General features: G+C 33.1%; 2 protein-coding genes across 2 annotated transcripts; one reads left to right on the top strand and one right to left on the bottom strand.

Annotated features, from left to right (window-relative positions):
- The first annotated feature begins 5,813 nt into the window (after window positions 1-5,813).
- On the top strand, window positions 5,814-9,929 carry LOC21402711 (serine/threonine-protein kinase SAPK2). Its single transcript, XM_024172163.1, has 9 exons — window positions 5,814-6,209; window positions 6,578-6,652; window positions 7,565-7,666; window positions 7,762-7,815; window positions 7,914-8,006; window positions 8,122-8,214; window positions 8,344-8,448; window positions 8,658-8,756; window positions 9,470-9,929. Exons 1-9 carry the CDS (start codon window positions 6,090-6,092, stop codon window positions 9,749-9,751), a joined length of 1,023 nt encoding a protein of 340 aa, XP_024027931.1. The 5' UTR covers window positions 5,814-6,089; the 3' UTR covers window positions 9,752-9,929.
- Window positions 9,930-17,808: 7,879 nt separating this feature from the next.
- LOC21402709 (peroxidase 17) lies at window positions 17,809-20,187 on the bottom strand. Its single transcript, XM_010107974.2, has 3 exons — window positions 19,567-20,187; window positions 19,255-19,446; window positions 17,809-18,536 (listed from the first exon to the last, which is right to left on the bottom strand). The coding sequence occupies exons 1-3, from the start codon at window positions 19,759-19,761 to the stop codon at window positions 17,943-17,945; spliced, it is 981 nt and encodes a 326-aa protein (XP_010106276.1). The 5' UTR covers window positions 19,762-20,187; the 3' UTR covers window positions 17,809-17,942.
- Window positions 20,188-24,020: the final 3,833 nt, after the last annotated feature.

The following is a 24,020-nucleotide window of genomic DNA, read 5'->3' as shown; positions in this document are numbered from 1 at the left end:
ACTTGTGATGCGTTGCCCAAGGCAGAATAGGTCCTCTGTACAGCATCCCAGACTGCTTTAGCAGTCGAGAGGAACATATATATGCGGCTTATCTTGGGCTCCATAAAGTTGATCAACCATGCTAGAACGATGGAGTTCTCTGCAAGCCATGTTTGATAGGCTGGTTCGGTTTATACTGGAGGCTTAGTTTCTCTAGTGATATAACCTAATTTTCCACTGCCATAGATCACAATTTTAACGGATTGGGACCATTGAAGGTAATTTCTGCCATTGACTTTATGTGCCGTAATTTGGAGAGAAGTATTGTCTTCTTGAAACGACGGGATAGAGGCTCGTTCCGCATGTGTTTGGCTAGAAGGATCAGTGGTGGTCAATGTGGAGTCATCTGCTCCCCCTCGTGAAGATCTCGCCATGGCTATTTTTACCATAAACGAGTCTCAGAGTTTTTGGCTCTGATACCATAAAGTCAGATTGAATGAAAAACTCTGAGATATATTATTGAACTGAGATAAAACGTACATAAATAGGCTTGAGAAGCCTTTGACTTAAAGCTAACCCTAAAACTAATCTCTTATCTAGTTGTTATAACATAGCTTATTTAAAACTTAAAAAACTAACTTCCTAAGCTAATAATCTGAAATTACCTAACTACCCCACCAGAATAATAAATAAAATCAGGGCTAATTACTAATCCTAGATTCTCGGCGCCAACAACTTTCATACTTATTCTTAGTTTAGGTAAGATACAGAAGTACGGTTCCAAGTAAGCCTCTCTGCATATGACCTTATCTAATTGTGGCCAATTCTCTTCTTTTAAACACTAAGCGGGGCTTTTAGAATCTCTTTCTCTTATGATCAACAAGAGACTTCCCTCTATTATTTTTCTCTAGTTGTCTCAAAGAAATAGTTTCTCTAATTTGGGGCACCGGTCCCTCGCACTACTGCTTATCCAGCCTCACATCCATATACCATACCATAAAATCTCTTAAAACATAAAAACATAATAAGCCACGAAAATCGAGGCACCAAAAATAGAATTGATTCCTAAACCGCATTTGGTGCATTAATGGAATTGAAAGTGAGATTGGAAATGGCTCTCTCTTATTTCCATTACTTTTTGAAAACAGTTTTTTATCGTTTTCCTTTTTTAATTTTCGTTTTCATCTCTCTCTCTCTCGTCTGCCATCATAATCGCTCACCGTCCATCGACATTCGCCATCAAGCATGAGCCAACCTACTCCTCGTTCCCCGAAATTCCCATTTTCCTGGTGTTACCGAGATTCTGGCGTTGTTAAAATTCCCGTCAAGTCCGCCACCAAGCGTCAACTCGAGATTATGCTATTGTTGATCTTGGCGATCTTGAGCCTATTCTCGGATTTGTTCTTCGCTAGGAGTCTGATCTCCATGGCCGCTTGCTTCTGGTCCTCAATCGAACAGGACTCGAGGTCGGAGACGAGCTGTCGAACTACGTGGGTCTCGACTTCAAAAGTAGGCTGCAAGACCCAATGTTCGTGGGACCCATTGGCGGTGAGGGCGAAGAGGCCCGGCGGCGGGTCGGGCACTGGTCCAGAGTTCAAAAACTAAAATTCACGATGGTGGGTCTTAATGTTTGCATGTGGGTGTGAGCCTTCACTGTTTGCAATCTTTTTCGGTGTTCGCTGGTGGGTGTCGAGACTTCGCCCGTGGTGGGTTGCGAAACCCATCGTCATTTCAAAACAAAATGAAAATAATAATAATTAATGAGATTAGATTTCTATTATGTCACGCGGTCTGACGTGTGAGAAGATCAAGGGCGCAAAAGCGGGGGGTGAAGTTTGAGGATGGCAAGGGTGTGGGGGGGCCAAGGTGTCGACGGCGACGGTGGGTGCAGTAAAGTCTGGTGGGAAATTGGTTTGCCAGCAAGGGTTGGCTAATGAAGCTCTGTGGCAGTTTAAGTTTATCAGTGTTAGGGTGTTAGGGAGTTTTAATTTTTTTCATTTTAAAAACAATTTCAAAATAAAACTACCAAACGTATTTTTAAAAATAATTTTAAAATAAAAATAAAAACATTTTCATTTCTATTTTCATACAAAAAATAAAATTATTTTAAAATAAGTTTCAAATACACCCTTATCTTCCTTTTACATTTCTCATGTGAAATTTTTGGCTTTTAAAACTTTCCATAAATATCAGTCTCTCCAACATTATTGACGCATCTACTCAGGATGATGAAGAGCTTATCTTTTTTTCGTATGGGAAGAATATCTGGTCATCATATTCTAATTCGATTGACCATTGTAATGGGAGCCTTTGTTTCAAAAAATATTTACACTTTTGTCGGTATCATGCGCATATGTAATCAAAATTTGAGTGCAAAAAAACACTTGGCACATCACACCTTCATTTTAGACAATCAAAATCATACGATTAGCTCAGCTCTGACTCTGAGAATCAACGAGTCGGTCATTAAAAGATGATGTGATTGGTCTTTGATGAGATATTGGATCATGACCGTTCCTTTTCTTTTTATTTTTTCTGAACAAAAATATATTATTTTCCGTACACTTTCTATCATTATATTGTGATAGCTTTATGTGGAAATTGTGATTTCCGACGGTGTCAGAATGAAATGGTGTGATTGGAGCCTTAGAGGCAGATCTTCGACGTATTAGGACGTTTGATTTATAAATTTAAAATTATTTTTAATTTATATATATTTTTATAAAAAAAAAAAATTATAATGAATTATAAATTATAATACATATTTTTACTTTAAACATATGTTAAGACTTCGTTTTGTTTGTAAATTTAAATTTAAATGTGATTATATATAAAAATTTTTAACTGTAATAAAATTAAAATTAAAAACTTAAATTAGTAAAATAAATAAAAATAGAGTGAGATTAGCAAAAATAATAATAATAATAATAATAATAACAACGATGGAGTGAGCACAGGTGTTTGCTGCGGAGTGCAAAATGGCCCATCATGTACGTGGCAGCTCATGGTCATTGGTTAGTCTCATAGTCAAATATTAGTTTAAATAAGGCATACGGTTGCTCTAGGCCAATACGGTGAAGGCCTCTTTAGAAATAACGGAGATCAGATATAATACGTTTGGTATATCAAATATGTCAGATTTTTTTAATTGTTAAATTTACATATTTTTTAATTTTTATATAATTTTATAGAGATTTGACGGACGTATTAACCTACAGAAAAAGGTCTTTACAAATAATTAAAAATAAAATTACATCGGGAAAAGTCTTTAGAAATAATTGGGAGTGATGGAATAATTCTTCTCAAAAGTTATAAGTGACATGATGTTAGCACATTCAAATTTTCTAATCATACTAGTTGTTCGGAAATTCACCCCAAACATACTTGTTGTAAGCTCAAGCTTTTATTTCGAGGAGTCTTTTACGAATACAAAGATGAGCCCAACACACGAGTTTAGACGCTTTTTTTTTTGCTCAAGAAAAAAGATTATTAATGTCCTCATGCTCCTGATCCACTGGCCATTTGACAATCTACTGAGACCTCAGTTAGAACAGAAATGAACTTGGCCTACGCTTTCATCAACTAGCATATGAGGAGTTCAAAATCACTCAACCCAACCCATGCCGTAATTAGTAGGCCTATAAGAGACATAATTACAGTCTCAAAGCAGATAATGAGAATCGGTCCTTAAATAATAAGACTGAGAGCCACGAGAAGTCATCCTTTAGCGTTATGCCAAAAACTCCTTTTATATAGAACTACTTTTGGATAGAAACCAATAACAAAAACTCCTTTTTATTTTAGGTTTGCATTAGAGTTGTTGAAAGGAAGAAAGATAGTAGGTTAGCCAGTTTTGGTTTTGCTGTAATGATCTATAATTTATATTCACTTTGCATGCTTGAAACTCCTCACCATCATAATTCAAGAAGTAGCAAATATGCATAAGTTATAAACGAACCGAATGGTTTTGGGAAGGGTGAGTTAAGTTTGAGTGATCCAATCAATGAAACCTGAACTATTCCCAAAACTCCAAATTTGTGTTGATATATAATGATGAAAAAGAACCTTACCAAGAGGCAACTTGCACATTGGACCACAAGCGAATTAATTAAAGGCAGTACTAAACGGGCCTAGAATTAGATTATTTATTGGAGTTGGCAAGTGTAGTTTATCATCCACAAACATTTGTCCTCCATTTGCCAAAATCCCACGGCATCTCTATACGAGGTAATACTTTTCTCGACACCCCTAATAAAAATCAAGCTTTTCTTCCTTTTGGAATATTGGACAAAAAGACTTTAAACGTGGCCACAATGAAAAGAAAAAACAAAGGAATCTTTCTCCCATTAAGAAAGCAATCGTATTTATTTAAGTTTTGTCGTTATGTGAAACGACAAATATGATTGCTAATTCTCCTTTATTTTGTGCATGATGAATATCCTCAGAAATGAATTTTGAGTCCTCATTAGGATAGTCCCACCTCACACGTAAAAGAATCCTGAAATTTGAGAACTTGTCAATGGGAAATTAACAAAATTTTAGAGATCGTTAGGAGTGAAAGGATAATGTTGAAGGGTCTATCATTGTATAGTAAAAGAGAAAAGAAGAGCCAGGGAATTGAGTGAGAGAGATTTCAAATCCTTAAAAAATCTCCACTTTTAAAATCTCTGATCTTAATGTGGAACTAATATATTAGGAAAGTATAAATCTAAACAAAATAAGGAGGAATTCAGTTTGATTCTATGAGATTTTTTGTGATAATAAGAAGTGGGATTGCATGCAGTAAAAGAGAAGTTAGAGAGTGATGAAAAAACTTAATCTAGTATTCTTCGAAAACCATCTTCAATGCCAATAACAATGTAATTTGTAAATGCTATATTGCGCACTTAAAAGTGAGAAAATGACATGTTTGATATGTTATTCTATTTTGTACTTAAAATGCATAATGCTATTTTAAATGTTGTTATTTACTCTTGTCGTAATTATCGAACTTTTGAACTTTTATAAGTAAACTTTTAATTTTAAAATATTTTGAGGATCACAATGTTGTAAAAAGGGAATACGTCAACTAATAGCAATTAAATAAAAAATTTAGCATGTGTTATATTTAAAGTAAATTTGGCAAATTTAGCAATGCCAAATTTAACTCCGAGTATAACAAATATTAAATTTAGCACAAAAAGATGTTACATTAGAGAGTAATTTTTCTTCTCAAATACTAAAACATGATGTTAGAACATTAATTTAATTGCTCTAGGGCACAACTACAATTCTATCATAAAACAACATATTTTTAAATTCCAAAATATGCTAATTTAATGACATAATTAAAAAAAATCTACCTATCTATCTATTTTTATGCATTATTTATTGACCTATTTATTGGGAATAATTCAAACTATTTTACCATAGTTTTCTCACATAAAAATTTAATTTCTATTCAAATCCTTTTTATGCATTTTGATTGGATAGTTAGACACGAATATTCGGCCGTTAATATTTTAATTTTTTTCTCCTTATGTACTTGGACATAAAAATGAATTCAATGAACTAATACCTCAGCAATTGCCATTTTTGTTGGCTCCAAAACATGAAAAAGGATGCCAATTCCCAATGGAAAAAGTGGGTCCACCCTCAAATTGCCCACCATATCTCACTGTTCCTCTTCTCTCCACCGTCCACGTCATCTTTTCCGTTTTATCCTCTGTCATCTTATCCTTCTCTCCTCGTAAACCGCAAGAATTTTTGTAACCTTCTCTGTCATCTCCACGTGGCACACTGTTCCCGTTGTTGTTCTTTGTATTTTCTTTTTTTAATTTGCCAGTCCACTAGGTCCATGTGACTGTCATATGAGCTTACTAATAATAATATAACATCACTAGCCCAATAAGCTTTTTTAACTGTCTTTTACAGCTTTTTTTGCATTGCAGATTCAGATAGATCGGGCTTTGAAATGACCATGGAGATGATTCTTCACGCAAGCAAGTAGATAGTTAAATAGAGAGAGAGAGAGAGAGAGAGAGAAGACTTCGTGAGGAAGCAAAGAGAGAGAAGGAAAATATCACACATATTGTTGTTGTATAGAGAATATAGTTTGGTTTTTTGAAAACATGGAACGCTATGAGATACTTCGAGATATTGGGTCAGGAAACTTTGGAGTTGCCAAACTGGTCAGAGAAAAATGGAGTGGTGAGCTCTATGCAGTCAAATTCATTGAGCGAGGCCAAAAGGTTCTATTCAATCACCTTTTTCTTTTTTCTTTTTTTTTTTTTTTTTTTTTTTTTTTTTTTTTTTTTTTTTTGCACTTAGTTCATGAGCTCTATGCAGTCAAATTCATTGAGCGAGGCCAAAAGGTTCTATTCAATCACTTTTCTTTTTTTTTTTTTTTTTTTTTTTTTTTTTTTTTTTTTTTTTTGCACTTAGTTCATTCTTTTAACTCTTTTTTCTAGTATTTTTTTAAAAGAAATCTCAGATGGGTTTTGTTTGTTTGTTCATTTTTTCATCTGGGGTTTGTCTTTTATTTCTTTTGAATGGATTGGACTTGGTTTTTTTTTTTTTTTTAATTATTTCTTTGTTTTATTCTCTTTTGTTTTTGCAGATTGATGAGCATGTACAGAGAGAGATCATGAACCACAGGTCTTTGAAGCATCCTAATATTATAAGATTTAAGGAGGTATAGTAGTTAGTTCAGATTTTTAAGCTTTGTAAATATGATATCTTTATAAAATACAAAAGAGAATACAGACTTAGGCCTTTCAGCTTAATTAATAGAAGAAGTGTATAGGTTATATTTGTTCTCTTCAACTAGAAAGAACTTTTCAGAGAATCAAAGTAGTTCTTGTCTACTATATGAGTAGAACTGTTTGATTTGTCTTCAATTCTATTCCCTTTCTTTAATTCTGTTCTTGTGACTATTTACATTCTGTTTTTGTGTCCAAAACATCAATTTTTTTATTTAATTTAATTTTTAAATTAAATTTCTCTTCTTTAAGGAGAAGGCTAAATAATTCCTATTTTAAATCAGCTGCCGACATGATTATGAAAAAAATTTGTCGTTGAGTTGCTCTTTGCCAGCTCTGCTAAGTTATATGAACTTAAAAGAAAGGACAAAGTTTAAGTTAGTTATTGGGATATTAATTTCTTGGTATTTATTTTTCCCTTTCTGATATTTTTTTTAATAATTTTTATTTTTGTTTTCTCCCCGTCTCTCAATCTCCTTTTCTACTTCCTATCTGTCTTGGACTTGGACATGGAAGTGAGATAAAGTCAATCTTCTACATGAATAGGTTGGCATTAGTTATTAGGCTTACATAGGATAAGAGGAAAAAAAGCAAAAGAGAAAAATTTAAAATGAAAATAATACTAATTTATGTGAAAACTTATCAGGGTTCATGAAGAGGTGATAAACTTCAAAATAATTAAAATTGTTGACCTTTTATTTTTCTTTTTAAGAAAATATGGACAAATATAGAGAGTATTTTTGAACTTCTCAAATATATATTTAATGTTGAATGGTATTGCTAGGATATAAACAAGGAAACAGAGGGTTTTTTTTTTATAAGTCATTATTTATCAATCTATGCAGGTCTTGCTAACTCCAACTCATTTAGCCATTGTAATGGAATATGCAGCTGGAGGTGAACTTTTTGAAAGAATATGCAATGCTGGTAGATTCGGTGAGGATGAGGTAATTGAAATCACTGCCATTTCTCATTAGTTGTTATTGTTTCAATCTAAGTTTCTTTACCCTCTTTTTCTTTTTTGCTCGTCATATTGTATCAGGCAAGATATTTTTTTCAACAGCTGATATCAGGGGTCAGTTACTGCCATTCAATGGTATTGCCCTTATTCCCATTTCATGTCACGGAATAAGTTTTCTCTCCTTGACCAGAGTTGACATTTATTAAGTCTTGACATCGAATATTTTGTTACAGCAAATTTGCCACAGAGATCTTAAGTTGGAAAACACACTTCTTGATGGAAGCTCAGCGCCACGTCTTAAAATTTGCGACTTTGGCTACTCAAAGGCAATAATAAACTTAGTTGCTTACTAATGGTCAATCATAATCAAACACTAGAAAAAAAAAAATCCCATGTCAATTTGAATAACTTGAACTATTTTTTTGGGTTCATTTTTTGCAGTCATCTGTGCTGCATTCACAACCGAAATCAACCGTTGGAACACCTGCCTACATTGCACCGGAAGTTTTGTCAAGAAAAGAATATGATGGGAAGGTAATAATGTATCTTTTCTTGTTTTTTTTCCTTTTTTTCGCAGTTTTTGGTCGTTTTCACTTTAGTATCTAACTTTGGTCACCTAACATCCATGATCACTTCTTTTTCTTACGTCATTGAGAATCACAGATAGCAGATGTTTGGTCTTGTGGGGTTACCTTATATGTGATGCTGGTTGGGGCTTATCCCTTTGAAGATCCGGAAGATCCAAGAAACTTCAGAAAAACACTTCAGGTATAACCAATTAAAATTGGTCATTCCTTTCCTAGCTACCAAATGGCCTCGTTCGTTTCGCTTATTCGAGTTTAGAATTCGAGTTGAGATGTGATTTTATGTGAGAACTTTTTACTGTAATAAAAAAGTTAGATGTGACTGTTTGTGAGAACTTTTTATTGTAGTGATGCATAACTAAAATAAATAATTTTGCCACTTGTTTATTTCAGAGAATCCTTAGTGTGCACTATTCCATTCCCGACTATGTCCGCGTTTCCATGGAATGTAGACATCTCCTCTCTCGAATTTTTGTTGCAAGCCCTGAGAAGGTACAACTTCGTGTGTGTGCGCGCGCAATTTTTTTTATTTTATTTTTTTTTTGTTTAATTTGGATGTGGGAGTTTGCATTCAATACGTTATAATGGTGTTAGGTGTAGATTTTATCGTTAAATTATACCTCTAAATAGTGGCGGAGCCAGAAAACTTTTTCTGAGAGGCGTGACACAAAACGAAAATTTGAATTGAACTACAATGTAATAGTCTTTTACGTTCATTGAGCTATTTGTATCTTGATTCTTTTTCCCCAACAAATGAACTAAGTTTGTAATGGAGCTTAGTTATAATTTGTAAGTTTAGAGTTCAAAATTTGTGAATTTACGTAGGAGTATAGTTTATTTAAGTTTAGAGTTCAAAATTTGTGAATTTACATAGTAATATAGTTGATTTTTGATTTATAAAGATTTCAAATTTAAAATAAGAGTATTTAAAAATAATCAAAACTTAGGGTATGACTATTTTTTTTTTTTTAAAATCATACAAATATTGTAATTTAAAAGTTTTAGGGGATGGAATAAAAAATTGTGAAAAGCCTTTGTTTTGGGACAAAAGTAGGAGGAGTCTATGGGTCCGGGGCAGCTCCGCCCCTACTTCCAACCACAATTTTATATTTGTGTTACCATTGATGATATTGGAGATTTTTGTTAAATGGTTTTTTCCCCACATCAGGGTTAAACTTTGTTCTGTTTTTTGTGTTTTTTTTTAGAGAATAACGATCCCGGAAATTAAAAAGCACCCATGGTTCCTAAAGAACTTGCCGATAGAATTCATGGATGGAGGGGAAGGTGCCCTACAAAATGCGAAAGAAAATGACTCATCACAAAGCGTGGAAGAAATATTGTCCATAATTCAAGAGGCAAGGACCCCAGCTGAGGGTCCAAAACTTGGAGGGCAATTTCTTGGAGGAAGTATGGATCTTGATGATTTAGATGCTGATGCTGACATAGACGATATAGAGATGAGTGGGGATTTTGTTTGTGCCTTATGAGTGCAAGTGTATCATTATACATGCACCTTTTTAAAGGTCAAATAATAAATAATAAAAAAAAGGAAAAAAAAAAAAAAAAAAAAAAAGAGAAGTTGAAGAGCATAAGGGCATTCCCTTCACGTCTTGTGGGGATCCAATTATCTCTTCTAAATGATCATAATTTCCTTTTTCTTGCAAGCTTTCTTTCTCTTTGTTGTGTACAAACTGCCGTTTTTAGGTGTTTATATGTTTATAATGTTGTTGTTCCTTGGTTATAAAAGTTTTCCAAATTTTTATATAATAATAATCTGAGTTTTGTGCTATCCATTATCCATTCCACCAAAGTAATGAAGAAAAAAAAATGGGAGAAAGAGGAAAATATATTAAAACTTGAGATGAATTAAAATTAATAGGCTAATAATTTACATAAGTTAATAAATAAGTTAAATTACTGTTTTTGTCCATAACTTGTCTGGTTATGAATCATAACTTGACAAGTTATTGTCCATAATTCACGGTTTTTTTCCATAACTTGTCTAGTTATGAACCATAACCTGACAAGTTATGAACCATAACCTGACAAGTTTGTCCATAACTTATCTGGTTATGAATCATAACTTAACAAGTTATGATCTATTAATTTTTATAACTAAAACTTGGCCTATACACTTTTTAAAATTTTTCATATTGACCTATTTTCTACTATTTTTAAAGTTTAAAATATATTTAAGGCGTGGGCCTAGTTTATTATATAATAGTACAAGTATATTCTAAATTCATGTGGTCGGTATCTGTATGACAATTGACAAAGTTTGCGTAAACTAAATTAAGCTCCTATCAGCCTGATCAAACTGTTAAAGATAATCATGAGAATTTGATATATATATATATATATATATATATATATCCGTATTAATAGTATGGAGAGCTTGCTAAAACGTGCCTTCAGTATTAGCCTTTATGCGGTAATCTAGACGGGAACACTTTTTAGTGGACAGTGTTATGTATCTATTAATATTATATTTGGAGGTCCAATTATAGCCTTTTTTTAGTTAAAAATTATTATTGAGTTGCAAATCAATTCAATAACGGTGCAATAAAGCGTAATTTATTCTGTTAAGAATCTAGATAAGAAGTACGTCATTTTCCTTTGATGTGCCTTCTTTTATTTTTAACATTTTATTTTAATAATTAGATCTTAGGTTTAGTGGCTAAAGAGAAGATTCATATGTTTATATATTAATATATTAATTAACCCGTGGACATTCTTGATAGCTCTCAAGGATTTGCAAGATCTGGCTGTGGTATTAGCAAGATCTGGATTTACAAGGATTTGCAAGATCTTGCTCTCAAGGATTTGCAAGATCTGGCTCTGGTTTTAGAGAATATAGATATAATTACTAGGAACTTTACACAGGCTTTTTCCCATCCCGACTAGATTATTGGTATTACTCTGTAAGGAGAAGGAGGGAAATAGGCTAAACTAAGAGAGAAATAAAAATTAATAGGCCAAAGATTTGCAAATAGTTAATAAATAAGCCATCAATGTGTAAATCCAAATTTACAGTCACTTAAATTTCCGAAGTTATCCCTGTATATCAAATTGAAATAAAACGAGAAATATTCTCTCATCACATTGCCTCTCTCTGTCTCTCTCTAGAAAATCTCATGCTACTCTTCACCATTGTTGTTGTCGTCGCTGTCGTGAGGCCAAACGATTGCCGCGATGAGGAGCATTGCACGGCCTACTCGACCTCCTGTCAGTGATCGTTACCACGGATTGCCGTATCGCAATTGGAGATCTCACGGAGTAGATCTTCATCATGGGCAACTTCCCTCACGTCGTTCCTTTGCCTATCATCTTTTCTAGTGGTTTGTGCAAAGCTTAAGCAGTTTTGCAAACTTTTGTGAGTGCACGATATAAATAACCAAGTCAGAATTTATAGCGGTTCACTCTTGAATGGGTTATATCTATTGTTGGGTTGGTCACTATCTTCAATCAGAGGCTTACAAAGTTATTCGAGTGCAATATTTCTAGATAAATTTCTTGAGAGTGACAGTAAATAAAATGGCATAACGTCCATTCTAAAGGGTGTTGTTCCTCTATTTATAGAGGTCGGATGGAGAGATTACCTTTCTGATTACCATCCTTCTTCTTGTTATAGAGAAGTCACAAAGTAGTGGTATGAATTAGTGGGCGGTTACCACGAACTCATCTTTCACGTCCTCTTTATAATCGTTATGGTGGACACGTCTGTGATAGTAGGAACGGCTCCGTAAAGTGCGGATACGGTAGCTTATCTTGTGTATTCATCTCAAATGATAATCGAGTATTCAGGTTGGTGACTCGTCAACTAGCAAGTAGTCAATTGAACGAGACTAGGTGGCAAGTAAGCCAATGGGTGGTCATCGAGTATTCAGGTTGGTGACTCGTCGAGTTCCGATGATATGGCTGGGTGACTGATGATAGTCGAGAAGCAGGTGACAATCAAATGAAAATGTCCTTAGTATCAAGCAAGTAATGACCGATCATTTTGAACCATACAAAACTTGGTACTATGTGTATGATTATAATTGGTAGATGAAGTCGAACCTCAATAAGTAGCGGTCTGAAAAGTCAAATCATTATAGAAGCTACCAGAGTTGGTTAAAGCTCGATGTAGTTTATGGTGCTCAAATAAGGGCAATCATAGTAAAGGAAAAATGTCCGTTTGGTTCATGAGTTCAAATCAAATTTAAATTTTTGTAAGAAAAAACACTATAACATAATTATTTGAATCGGGTTTGAACCCTTTTATCAAACATGCACTAATTCTTTTTGGAATGACAATTACTTGTATTAAAACCAGCTAAACACCAGCAGCATATCAAAAAAGAAAAAAGAAAAAAAAAAAGAAATCACAGTTAGCCCATTTTATTTCCCTTTCATTTCTTTCCCCGAAACGAACACAATTTTAATTCCTAGATATAGTAAAAACAAGCTCTTTGCTTCTAGCCTTCCAATTTCACTCTATGCAACATTTGCTGTCTTTCACCATTCATTGAGTAATATCTATATAGGCTCGTTCTATAGTGTAGCCGCCGTTTCGATTCGGCCGTACGTGCGCAAATGCTGTTGGCTGGGAGGATGAAGTATTATTCGATGAGAAGGTCATTGTATTTGTAGAGATGCAACAATGGGCCGGGTCTGTGGGCCGGCCCAGGCCCATCTTGACATAGTGATGGGCTGGACCAGCACGGTCTATCACTGGCACGGCCCAGCTCATAAATATTTGTGGGTTGGGCTAAGCCAACATATATAGGTCCATGGGTCGGCCCGGCACGGCCCATGAAAAATCATGGGTCAGGCCAGGCTGGGCTAGCCCGTCTAGGCCCATGATGGGCCGGCCCAGCCCGGCCCATCTGGGCCCATAATGGACCGGCCCAGCCCAGTCCATCTAGACCCATAATATCTTCATGTTTTTTTTTTTGTATTTTTATCAATATCTTATGTATAATTATCCTGATTATATTTTTTTTTTCTTACCAAGGTTTTGTCTCATTCGGTTTTCCTTAGAAAGGTTTTTATTTAATGAGGTAATCATAAATAAAATATCCATTTTTATATTTCCATTGACTATTCAGACTTATAAATTTGTTAACTTGTTTAAAAAATAAAAAAATTGAAAATTGTATGCTTAGATGAGTTGGCCCATCATGGGTTTAGATGGGCCTTGAGTGGGCCAGCTCATTCAAGGCTCATGACACGACCTATCCTGACTCGCGGCACGGCCCAACTTGACCCATATAAAATTGACTCATAATGTGGACTGGGCGGAGATCATTCTTATACAGACCGACCCAGCCCACGGCCCGTGTGAACCTAAAGAGAACGGATCGGGCCAGGTCAACCCGTTATTGCATCTTTATGTATTTGGACGTCCTCAACCGGTTATTTTAGTACTATGCATGTGGCTTTTTGTAAATACATGAGGTGGTACAAGGCATGAAAGTCATTTTCTAAGGATTTTTATCGCTTTTTCAATCCGCTTTATTGCACTTTTGTGAAGCCCAAACGACACAGTAACATATTGATATGTGTCGGTTAGTGATAGTTTTGGGTGAAGTAATATTTAATGTTAGATCTCATATTGTGGCAATTTTTCTCTCTATGTATTTATAACAACGATTAAATAAGATGTACATTGACTACGTTATTTTGCACGGAGTATTGTCAGATTCAGTTGGTATAGTATTGCATGAGATAGAACAATATTTATGGAATTTTAAAAAGTCATAATTTTACCGTTTGATCTCTAAGACGATTTTTCTTTCTATGTGTTTGTAGCGATAAATAGAACAAAAAAAATCCATATTGGCTATATATTTTTTTCAAGGACATTATCATATTTAGTAGGTATATTACTACCTATATAACGTAATGTTGAAGGATGTTTATATCTTTTTAAAAAAGTCGTAAGTTTACATTGTGATCTCAAATTGAGATGATTTTTTTTTTTTATATATGTTTGTAGCGATGAAACATGACAAAACAAGATCCATATTGATTGTGTTATTTTTCACTGAACATTGTCATATTTAATAGGTATAGTGGTGATGCCAAAACAGTTCAATCGCCACTTCAGTGTTTTCTAACAAATCTTATAAAATGTAAATGTCCACTAGAGATCTTCACTAACTATATGGATGGGGATTTTTTCTCTTTGCTCCGAATACATAGAAAAAATAATCATCCCAATCGAATTTGAAACAAAAGTTATGGCATTTCAAGATTTAGTATTTATAAAAATAAAAGAGATAAACAAAAAATCAATCGAATACATAATATGGGATCTTACAAAATTGTGATATCCATCACAAATTTTTATTGGTTGTATGGTCCTCTCTTTCTATCCTAATGCACAAGAAGAAAATTTGTCTTAGGCAGAATTCAAATCACACAGTTCAAATCCTTGAGTTAAACAATATCTTAATTTGAATTACAAATTTTAAACTGAGGTGATTTGAATTGCGATCCGAATAAAATTTGGATACCAAATAAATTATAATTTGAACTAAGGATTAAATTTGAATCTATGTTTGGATAAAGTGTTGAAAATAATAATTTATTTGAGTTTAATAATAAATCTTACAAAAACTCAATATTCATGACAGAATTGCCCAGGCTATATGGATCTGGGTTTATTCATATTTTTCGCTCTGAATGTATAGGAAGAAGAATCACATCAATTAGAGTTAAAACAAAAAAATTATAAGGTATTTATAGAGATAAAAGAGATAAACCAAAAACCAACTAAAAAACATATTCTGAATTCTTACAAAACCGTGATAGCCATGGCAGATTTTTATGGGCTGTATGGTCCTCTCTTTTAGCTCCTAATGCATAAGAAGAAATTTGTCTCAAGTGGAATTCAAATCACACAATTTGAATTCTGAAACTAAAAAGGATTTTAATTTGAACTAAAAATTTTAAATTGAGTTAATTTGAGGTGTGATCCAAATAAAATTTAGAATACCAAAGAAATTAGAATTAAAAGGGTTAATTCCACAAATGGTCTCTAAAGTTTACCTCCAATTCCATTTTAGTCCATGACTTTTTAAACGTCACACAATTGGTCCCTGAGATTTTATTTTGTATCAGTCTCAGTCTTTCTGTTAACTAGATGTTAAAATTTGATGGAATCTGTATAAACTAAGGATCAAAATTGGAACATGCTAAAATTTTAGGACTATCTAAATTAAATTTTGTTTGTTTGTATTGTTTTAGTCCCTAATCCTTATATGTTTCTAATTTTGGTCCCTAAGTTTCACAGATTCCGTTAAATATGTAACACTAAGCTAACAAAAGGAGATGTTGTCTCTTACTCCAGCATCGATCGTCGGCGCTAGTCATAATTTCTCAGATTATGCTTCATAACCTACCAAACTATTTTTCTATTCTCACCAAAAAATAATAGGTTGTCTACGGCTCTGTCATTCAGTTGCCAGTCACTAGACATAATCTAGTAGATTATGTTTCATAGGTTATCTCTAACTCCATCTCTCAATCGCCGATCGCTGGCCATAATCTAGCAGATTATGAAACACAATCTGCCAAATTATTTTCTTTTACCAAAATAATGATACGCTGCCTCCGGCATCGGTCGTCGGTCACTAGCCATAATCTAGCTAATTATGTTTCATAATCTGTGAGATTTTTTTATTTCAACCAAAAAATAAGTTGTTGTCTATGGCTCCGGTACAGATCACAGACGTTAACAAGGGTCATAATCTATCAGATTATGTTTCATAATCTGTCAGATTGTTTTCTATTTTTAGCAACAAAAAAAAAAAAACAAATTGTCTCCAGTTCCGACATTGGTCACTGTCCTCCAATCATAATCTGCGACATTGTGTTTCATAATCTGTCAAATTATGAACCTCATACTTTCATCTACTCGAAAGAAAAAAGTTCAAATTCTAGGTAATAAGAAATTATCTATATATATATGTATATACATAAATTTATAAATAGTAAATGCATTATATCACTATACTTAATACTTAACAGATTGACCTTTTAATATTAAATCTACAACAAGTGCGATACAAAGTAAGTGGCTAAAAGGGGTTCCAATATGAAGTATCAAATGCCTAGCCATTGGAACAATGTGGGACGCTAGACATGGAGCCCACGACAATGCCAATTCTCTGTGTCAAAGTCTTTCCGGGCCAGTAAGTGGAATGGACCACAGTCTTGAGTCCTTCAAAGTCTCTCTCTCTCTCCAGAAAAATGGTTGTTGTTTGGCTCTCTCTCTCTCTCTCTCTCTCTCTCCCGAAAAATGGTTGTTATTTGGCACTAGGCCATCCGAAACTTCCAAAAGGTAGTTTAGGTAGACGTCAAATTCAGTTTGTCTTCTACTACTTGTGAAGGGGACAGAGTTTTATTATGTGCATAGAGTATTGAAGCAAAATTGTTCCAAGTTTTTCTGCAAAGGCCACTTTCTATTTCCATAGAAAGTGCATTTTTTTTTTTTTTTTTTATTGAATTCAACAAGAAAGCTGAAATGGACTTAATGCGGGCGTTCAACCAATATCTGCTTCTAGTAACAAGACCAATATTATAAATAAGATGTGGTTCTGACATTGTCAAATAAAACACAAAATATTCAAAAGAACATGACTTCATTATATGAGGTTGTGGAGAGCATCCCAATGTCACACAAAACACTCTTAAATGGTCTACTTAGTGCTTTCGTCTTGCAACTTGACTTTTTCAAAAACGTCGCTCCGTTCATTTCACTGATTCAAATTTAGAATTCAAATTTTACTACAGTAAAAAACTTTTAAAAATAATTACATCTAAATTTTTTACTACAATAAAAAGCTCTCGCATAAAATCACATATTAACTCGAATTAAAAACTCAAATCAACGAACTAAACAGACTCTAAGAGTCTGTTTAACAAAAGTTTCTAAAAGCCGCTTTTCGCATTTTAAGTTCAAAAGTTACTCTTGAAAGTAGTTAGATGATCCGTAAAATCTTTGACTTTGTATAAAAACTTCTAGTCAAAGACATAAAATAGCTTTTAAAACAAAATCTAAATAAACTTTAAAAGTTGTATCAGAATTTTATTAAGACATTATGGATGTATTTGAAATTGATTCTGTTTTTATTTTTCACGTTTTTCAAGATAAAAAATAAAAATGTTTCCAAAACGGAGTTTGGCGTAATAAAGACAAAAAACAGAAATAAAAATGATTTTTTAGTTTAGTGTAAAATGATAGAGAAATGAAAGTCGTTTTTCATTTTTTATTTTTGTTTTCTCTTCTCTAGAGCAGAGAGAGAAAGAGACATTAATGAATTTTTTTACACTGAAAATAATCTCTTGATAAAATTACCAAACGTATTTTTAAAAATAATTTCTGTTTGAGATTGAATACGTTTTTATTTTCATTTTCATACAAAAAAATAAAATCATTTTAAAACGAGTTCTAAACGCGCCCTATAAACTTCATTCTAACTCTTTTATTGCGTATTAAAAATTTAAAAATCATTTTGAACAATTTAAACACGGTTAAGATATGGCTTCAAACCCATACTAAAAGTCAAAGATATTATTTCTCTTCTTCTACTAAAAAAAAAAACTTCTTCTACTAAACAAAAAACAAAAAACTCTGTTAAACAGGTCCATATTAAGCTTTTGAAATGTAGTTTTGTAAATTCCTTCTCATTAATACTCCCTCAGTTTCTCCAGTGGCCTTCTATTGGCGACCCTGCAATTCCTTCTGATCTCCCCAGGCTTCCCAGATTGCAAATCACCCATCTTTATCATCCCTTCAACAAAGGCCTCAAAGAAGCGTTTTTGGTCCCCACTAAACTTCTTCACAAACGGCTTTGTCTTTTCAAAAGTGAAGAGAGTTTGATCAGAATTCAGAAACCCTCTTCCGGAAACTAAGTCCTTGAAGTACTGGTTATCAAATATCCGTGGTGTTGCATCCAAATCTACTGTCACATTTTGGTCAACATTTACTGGACAAAGCTTGTTGAGTTCTTCTCTGAACTTTGGCTCAATTTCCGGGTCCGGTTTGCCGGTTCCGGACTGGTTGTAGAGTCGAAACATGATCGAAAAACATCGGCCTTGGCCGATCGAGTGGGACCCGGAAAGGGCAACAAGGTCCTTGATTGAAAGGTCGTATTTCTTGAAGAGATCAATGAGATAACTGGCGTTGGATCTTGGACTTGGCATGATGTCGTTTGATAGCTCTTGGTTTGCTGATAAGCTGTCTAGTCTTCCTAGCTTCACTTGCCAGTCAGGTCCTCCGGTCTGGTTCAGCAAAGAATTTTTAGTCTCAAGATGTCGTTTTTAAATTACCAAAACAAAAACAAAACAAAACAAAACAAAGAAAACACTAGTTTTGACAATAATTCGTGCTAAAAAACTTGTCGGCTATGGTCTTTAAATTTTGAATTCGAGTTTATTCTGGTTTTTCCTGGATTGCGATGTGAATATGTCGTTATTCAGAGGGGGAAAAAAGGAAAAAAAAAAAAAGAAAGAAAAAAAAACCTGGTTTACAAAAGATCTCTCCTAAACAAGTTCTGGGTGTGATCCTTTAAGCTTTTGAATAGCACTTTTTAATGTTTTTTTTTTCCTCCAATGAAACAGTGTCTTATTACATATTCTTAATTTTCTTGCTTAAAAATAAAAAACTTGTTTGACGAAAATTTTTGGTAAACAAGCTGTGGGATATGGTTTTTAGTACCTTTTGAATATGAATTTCTTCTGGTTTTTCCTTCAATTCGGTGTGAATATGTTAAAAAAAAAAATAACAAACTTTTTTGCAAAAAATTTCTCCTAAACAGGTTCTGGGTGTGATCCTTAAAGTGACCTTTTGAGTAGCACCTTTTTATGTTTTTTTTTTTCCACCCAATATCCTATTGAAACAGAGAGTGTTATTACGTCTTGTAAATAGTACCAATGAAAGAAATTTTTTTTTTTTTTTGAAAAAAAACGTTAAGGGTAAAAATGAAAAGGAAGTTTTTACCAAAGCAACGGCATCTCTAGCAGCCATGATTAAGATATCAGCGCAAGAAACAACTCCAGGGCAGGCCTTCTCAACTGCTTCTTTGGCTTCATCGATGACTTCATAAGATCTCAGAGAGTTTATATTTGCGAGAGCAAGTTTCTCTCCAAGCATGTTTGGTGCGTCATCCAACAACATGGAAGCATCACAACCCTTTTCAACAATAAAATATTTTTAGTACACCCCAAAAAAAAAAAAAAGGGGATTTTTATACGAAAAAAAAAAATGAAAATTTTAAGTGAGAAATATTTCAAAACATGTATTTAGACTTACATCCACAAAGCAATCATGAAATTGGAAGCGCATGACAGAGGCAAGGCTCCGGGGTTCTCTGATCAGAGCTTTTTTCATGACGTCTCGGACGATAAACTCGGCTTTCGGGCACGTTTCCAAGTAGTAACCCGGCCGGAGATGTGCCCCGGAGGCCATGGCCAAGGGCAAAAGAAAGATTAGGAAGAAGTATGCCATTTTTTTCTTTCTTCTTCTTCTTCTTTTTTTGTTTTTTTTTTGTTTTTGTTTTTGTTTGTGTGGGTTCAAAGGAGGCAAGAAAGAGGCAGAGTATGATGGAAAAATGGCATACAAATGTGGTACTTTGTATTAGGCCTCTAACCACATTTTTATAGTTGTGTGGATATGCATGTATATATTTAAAATCTACGGATGGGAATAATGGTTGGTTCCTTTTATTTTCAGTGTGCTTTTTGGGTTTTGATTTTTTTTTTCCTCCTTTCTGGGTTTTGATTTTTTTCCTCGCTGATAAAGACTGGATATGTTTGCTTTGCATGTGTCAACAAATTACAGGGGCTTTGTTATGACAAGAGGGAGCAATGAGAGATGATTGGCTCTGAGTTTTTGCGAGAGTAACTGAAGAGAGGGAGAGAGAGAGAGAGAGAGAGAATCCATTTGGTTGTTTGTTGACTGTTGTGGAAGCTGAAGAGTGATGGTCCAATGGTTTCAGTGCGTCAAATATTGCGACACCCACGATGTCTTCTTAGTAGAATTCGTCACGCTATTTTTTTGTTTGTTCATGCCTTTATTCTAAGTACATCGATCACACAATGTTCCATCTCCAATGACCAAGAAACAAAATTCTACGGAGACGTTTGGTTCATAGATTAAAATTATGTGATTAGAATTATTTTTTATTTATATGTATTTTTTATGAGAAAAAACACTGTAATGAATCATGAACCATGATTCAAATTATAATTTGAATCCTCCAACTAAACGTACTCTACTTGTTTCAATGGTGTACTTTTGTTTGTTTTGTTTTGTTTTTATTTTTTTTTTTGATGAAATTCAATGGTGTAGTTTTAAGTACTCTATTATTGGGTTATTACGTTGTCAAACATTGGTTTCTTAACATTTATCAGATTTACATTTTATCACACTGTTATCTTGTATTTATCATTCCCATATGAAAATATTAATAATTTATCATGTCCTAGTGAATTTTCATGCGGGTATATCATATATGTGTGGTATTTCATATACAATTAAACTCTTGTCACCTCATTTGGAAAAGTTAGTAGTAAAATTAACGGTTACCACGTTGGAAAAGTTAGTAGTAAAATGAATCAATTTGGATTTCATAATAAATAGGTTACTAAATACTAAATATTTAATTTTTACATATATGGAAATGCAGTAAATGTATTGTTGGTGATTAACTCCACTAAGATGTAACGTTTGAGACGATAGATTAATGAACAAAAGTTAAAACTGACTTGGGCATAATTAAAAATAAAAACTAGAAGAATATTTTTGCCAAAACCACGCCGCCCTCTTTTTTTATTTATTTCACATTTCTTTCTTTTTTTTTTTTTAGTTGTTGGTAACCTAAAAATATGGAAAATGAGAACATATAATTAGAGAGCACGTGAACTTTGGGTCCACTATTACGCTCTCATACAGTAAGTTGTGCGGGATTAATATTGCTTATATAGTAAAACATAAATATAAAACCTTCAAAGAAAAAAAAATGTACCTCTCCACTTTAAAAGAAAAAAAAAAGCAAAAATACTTTATCACCGATGATAATAAATAGAACACATAAATAGTACCTTATCTTTTTTTTTTTTTTTTTTTGCCTTATGATAGATAATGCTGTTTTAATTGTTGAATTAATTTTTTAAACAGTCAAATCTGTAATCAAATTTTTAACATCGATTCTCACATATCTGATTGTTAAAAAGTTAATTCAACAGTTAAAGCATTGTTCATTTAATCGATTCGAATTTTTAATTTTAATTTTGTTACAGTTAAAAATTATCATAAAAAATTAATCTAACTTTTTCTGTTACAGTTAAAAATTCTCATATAAAGTCATATCTCAGTTTAAATTAAAAAATCGAATGAGCCAATAACTTTACTGGTAAAAAAATTCTATCCTACCATAAAAATTGGCTATTTTTCCAAACTCGTTTAGTTTTACAAACCAAACCATGGTAAAATGTTGCACTTATTGTGGAATTGATTGATATTGATGGTCTCCCTTTGGCTATTATTTTACTTTTATAAGCAGCAATTGGGCTCAAAGTTTTATCTTTTCCCATGTGAATGTCTATCCAATTTTGGTGCATGATTTTCTGAAAACTTTTCTTTTTCAACCACAAGGTAATGAAACCGACCTGGAAATAGTAAGCATCTATTTATGCACGCTAGTGCTGGCTCTTAGAGGGAAATTGCCCCACTAACTTTCAATTTTTCTTTCCAAATTTCAAGATTTGAAGCCGGTAATAGTCATTAAAAGATATTTCCCTATTAATTACAAAAGAAAATCCCAGTACAAGCAGGCTTTTGAGTGTTTCCTTCTTGACTGAAACAGAAAACTGCCCCTAAAAAAAAAGAAAAAGAAAAGAAACAGAAACAGAAACAGAAAATTTATTTCCATGAGTTATTATAATAGTGAGGAAAGGACAGAAATATTCACAGTCCACTTCTTTTAAATTTGATGTAACTCTTTTAAAAAAAAAAAAGAATAATAAATTTGATGCTGCTGCTCCGATATTATTTAATGGACCTTCCATTTATACACACACTTATTAATTGCTTCGTGGCAATATGATTCTGACTTCTCAAGCTCTCTCTGGGCCTAATTAATCAAAATAATTAGCAAATGAGGTTGACAACCATAAATTTGCTTCTCCTTCTTGGTTAATGTTGTCGTTGTGTCCGCTGTCTACTAGCATTCTATATATTTCAAAGGGGACGTGAAAGTCTTTTAGCTGGATCTTGAAAAGTAGGCCTTTCTGTTCTGTTTTTCAGTCTTTTAAGACTAGTGGTCCTCAAACTATTTAGCGGTAGACAAATTTGATCCTCAATCTTTTTAATTTTAACAATCATATTATGGAATTCTTAAATGGGACGTTGCAACGACGTCCAAATCAATATTAGACAAAAAATTTAACAGAGTCGGTCTAATGTCAGGAACACCGACTTAAATTTTAATTCTTATGTATTAACTCTTGTGTACTAACTGATGTGACATGTAAGTTGCAGTTTTTACATTAGTGGATGTTTAAAATCTTGTCACGCTCTCTCAAAAAAAAAAAACTCCCTTATCACGTCAATCAATAATAAAACATTATATCTACTAATAAAAAGATGACAATTAACATGTCATATTAATTGGTACATAAAATTTAGAATTTGAGTTACCGTTATTCAAACAACGGATTGATTTATACAACAATTATTCCATTACTCAATTAATTAAACCACCTGGAATCAAAAATCCTTTTTTTTTCTTTTTTAAATAAATTTGGATTCTATTTTAAAGCGAGTTAATGCTATCATCATCATAACTTCTTTTTCTAAGTTTGAGTCTTTTATCTCCTTAATAGTCTTATGAATATATGCTTATGCAGCCCCCATCCTCTCAAAGAATATAATGCCTTACTTTATTGTTCTTTTCAAATATGCCATAAAGATTAGTTAGCTCCATTAATCGAATTTGTATAGCTACCCACCCAAAAAAAAAAAAAAAAAAAAAAAAAAAAAAAAAAAAAAAATCTATTGCTATTTTGGTATCACAAGGCTGGTCGGTCGGTCCAATAGTAATGAGATGATCAAAATTGGTGGTCCATTTCCTCCACCAGTAAGGGTCCTAATTGAAAACCACTCCCCCCACCCCACCCCCAAAGGAAGAGACTGTCCCAATTCGAAGACCAAATAGCAGAAAGAACAGAAGCATTCTGACCATCCATTACCTTAGAGGTTAACAAGAGCATCACGTCCCTCAATTACATAATTTCATAGGAATAATAATGATAATCTCTATTATGTTTCCGACTTTTTTCGCAAATGAATTTGTAATTTTCAAAACTACAATCTAGTACCATGTAATTTGCTTTTCTTTGCAGATCTTTCTTCCGCCAATAGAATTGGTCACAACTGAGGCATGAAATGTCCATTTTACTTCAATTTGAGAATCCTTGTCGGTGTTAGGTTGTTAGATAAGACCACCTCCGACACAATTGTCAACGCTATATTTTACTAATAAAAAAATGTAAAGATGATATATTTGATGTGTTTTTTTTATTTTATACTTCAATACGTTATTTCAAATATTATCAACTTTTGTCATAAATTATTTAACTTTGAAGCTTGTAAAAATAAATTTTTAAAATTAAAATAATTTAAAAAGAACAATGTATTAACGGTTAAATAAAAATGAAAGCTAATATATCAACCAATAACAATCAATTGTTAGCTCATATAACCAT

This window comes from Morus notabilis, unplaced genomic scaffold (genome assembly GCF_000414095.1).
Source record: "Morus notabilis unplaced genomic scaffold, ASM41409v2 Scaffold62, whole genome shotgun sequence".
Lineage (NCBI taxonomy): Eukaryota > Viridiplantae > Streptophyta > Magnoliopsida > Rosales > Moraceae > Morus > Morus notabilis.
Note: the sequence above shows the minus strand (reverse complement) of the source record. Positions and strands in the feature narration are given on the sequence as shown.

Excerpts from the sequence above, each read along its gene's own strand:
- LOC21402711 (XM_024172163.1), top strand. The coding sequence starts at position 6,090 with ATGGAACGCTATGAGATACTTCGAGATATTGGGTCAGGAAACTTTGGA. Across the intron at positions 8,007-8,121 it reads GCGACTTTGGCTACTCAAAG|TCATCTGTGCTGCATTCACA; the intron begins GCAATAATAAAC and ends CATTTTTTGCAG. Across the intron at positions 8,215-8,343 it reads GAAAAGAATATGATGGGAAG|ATAGCAGATGTTTGGTCTTG; the intron begins GTAATAATGTAT and ends TGAGAATCACAG.
- LOC21402709 (XM_010107974.2), bottom strand. The coding sequence starts at position 19,761 with ATGGCATACTTCTTCCTAATCTTTCTTTTGCCCTTGGCCATGGCCTCC. Across the intron at positions 19,447-19,566 it reads TTCATGATTGCTTTGTGGAT|GGTTGTGATGCTTCCATGTT; the intron begins GTAAGTCTAAAT and ends ATTGTTGAAAAG. Across the intron at positions 18,537-19,254 it reads CTAGAGATGCCGTTGCTTTG|ACCGGAGGACCTGACTGGCA; the intron begins GTAAAAACTTCC and ends TTGCTGAACCAG.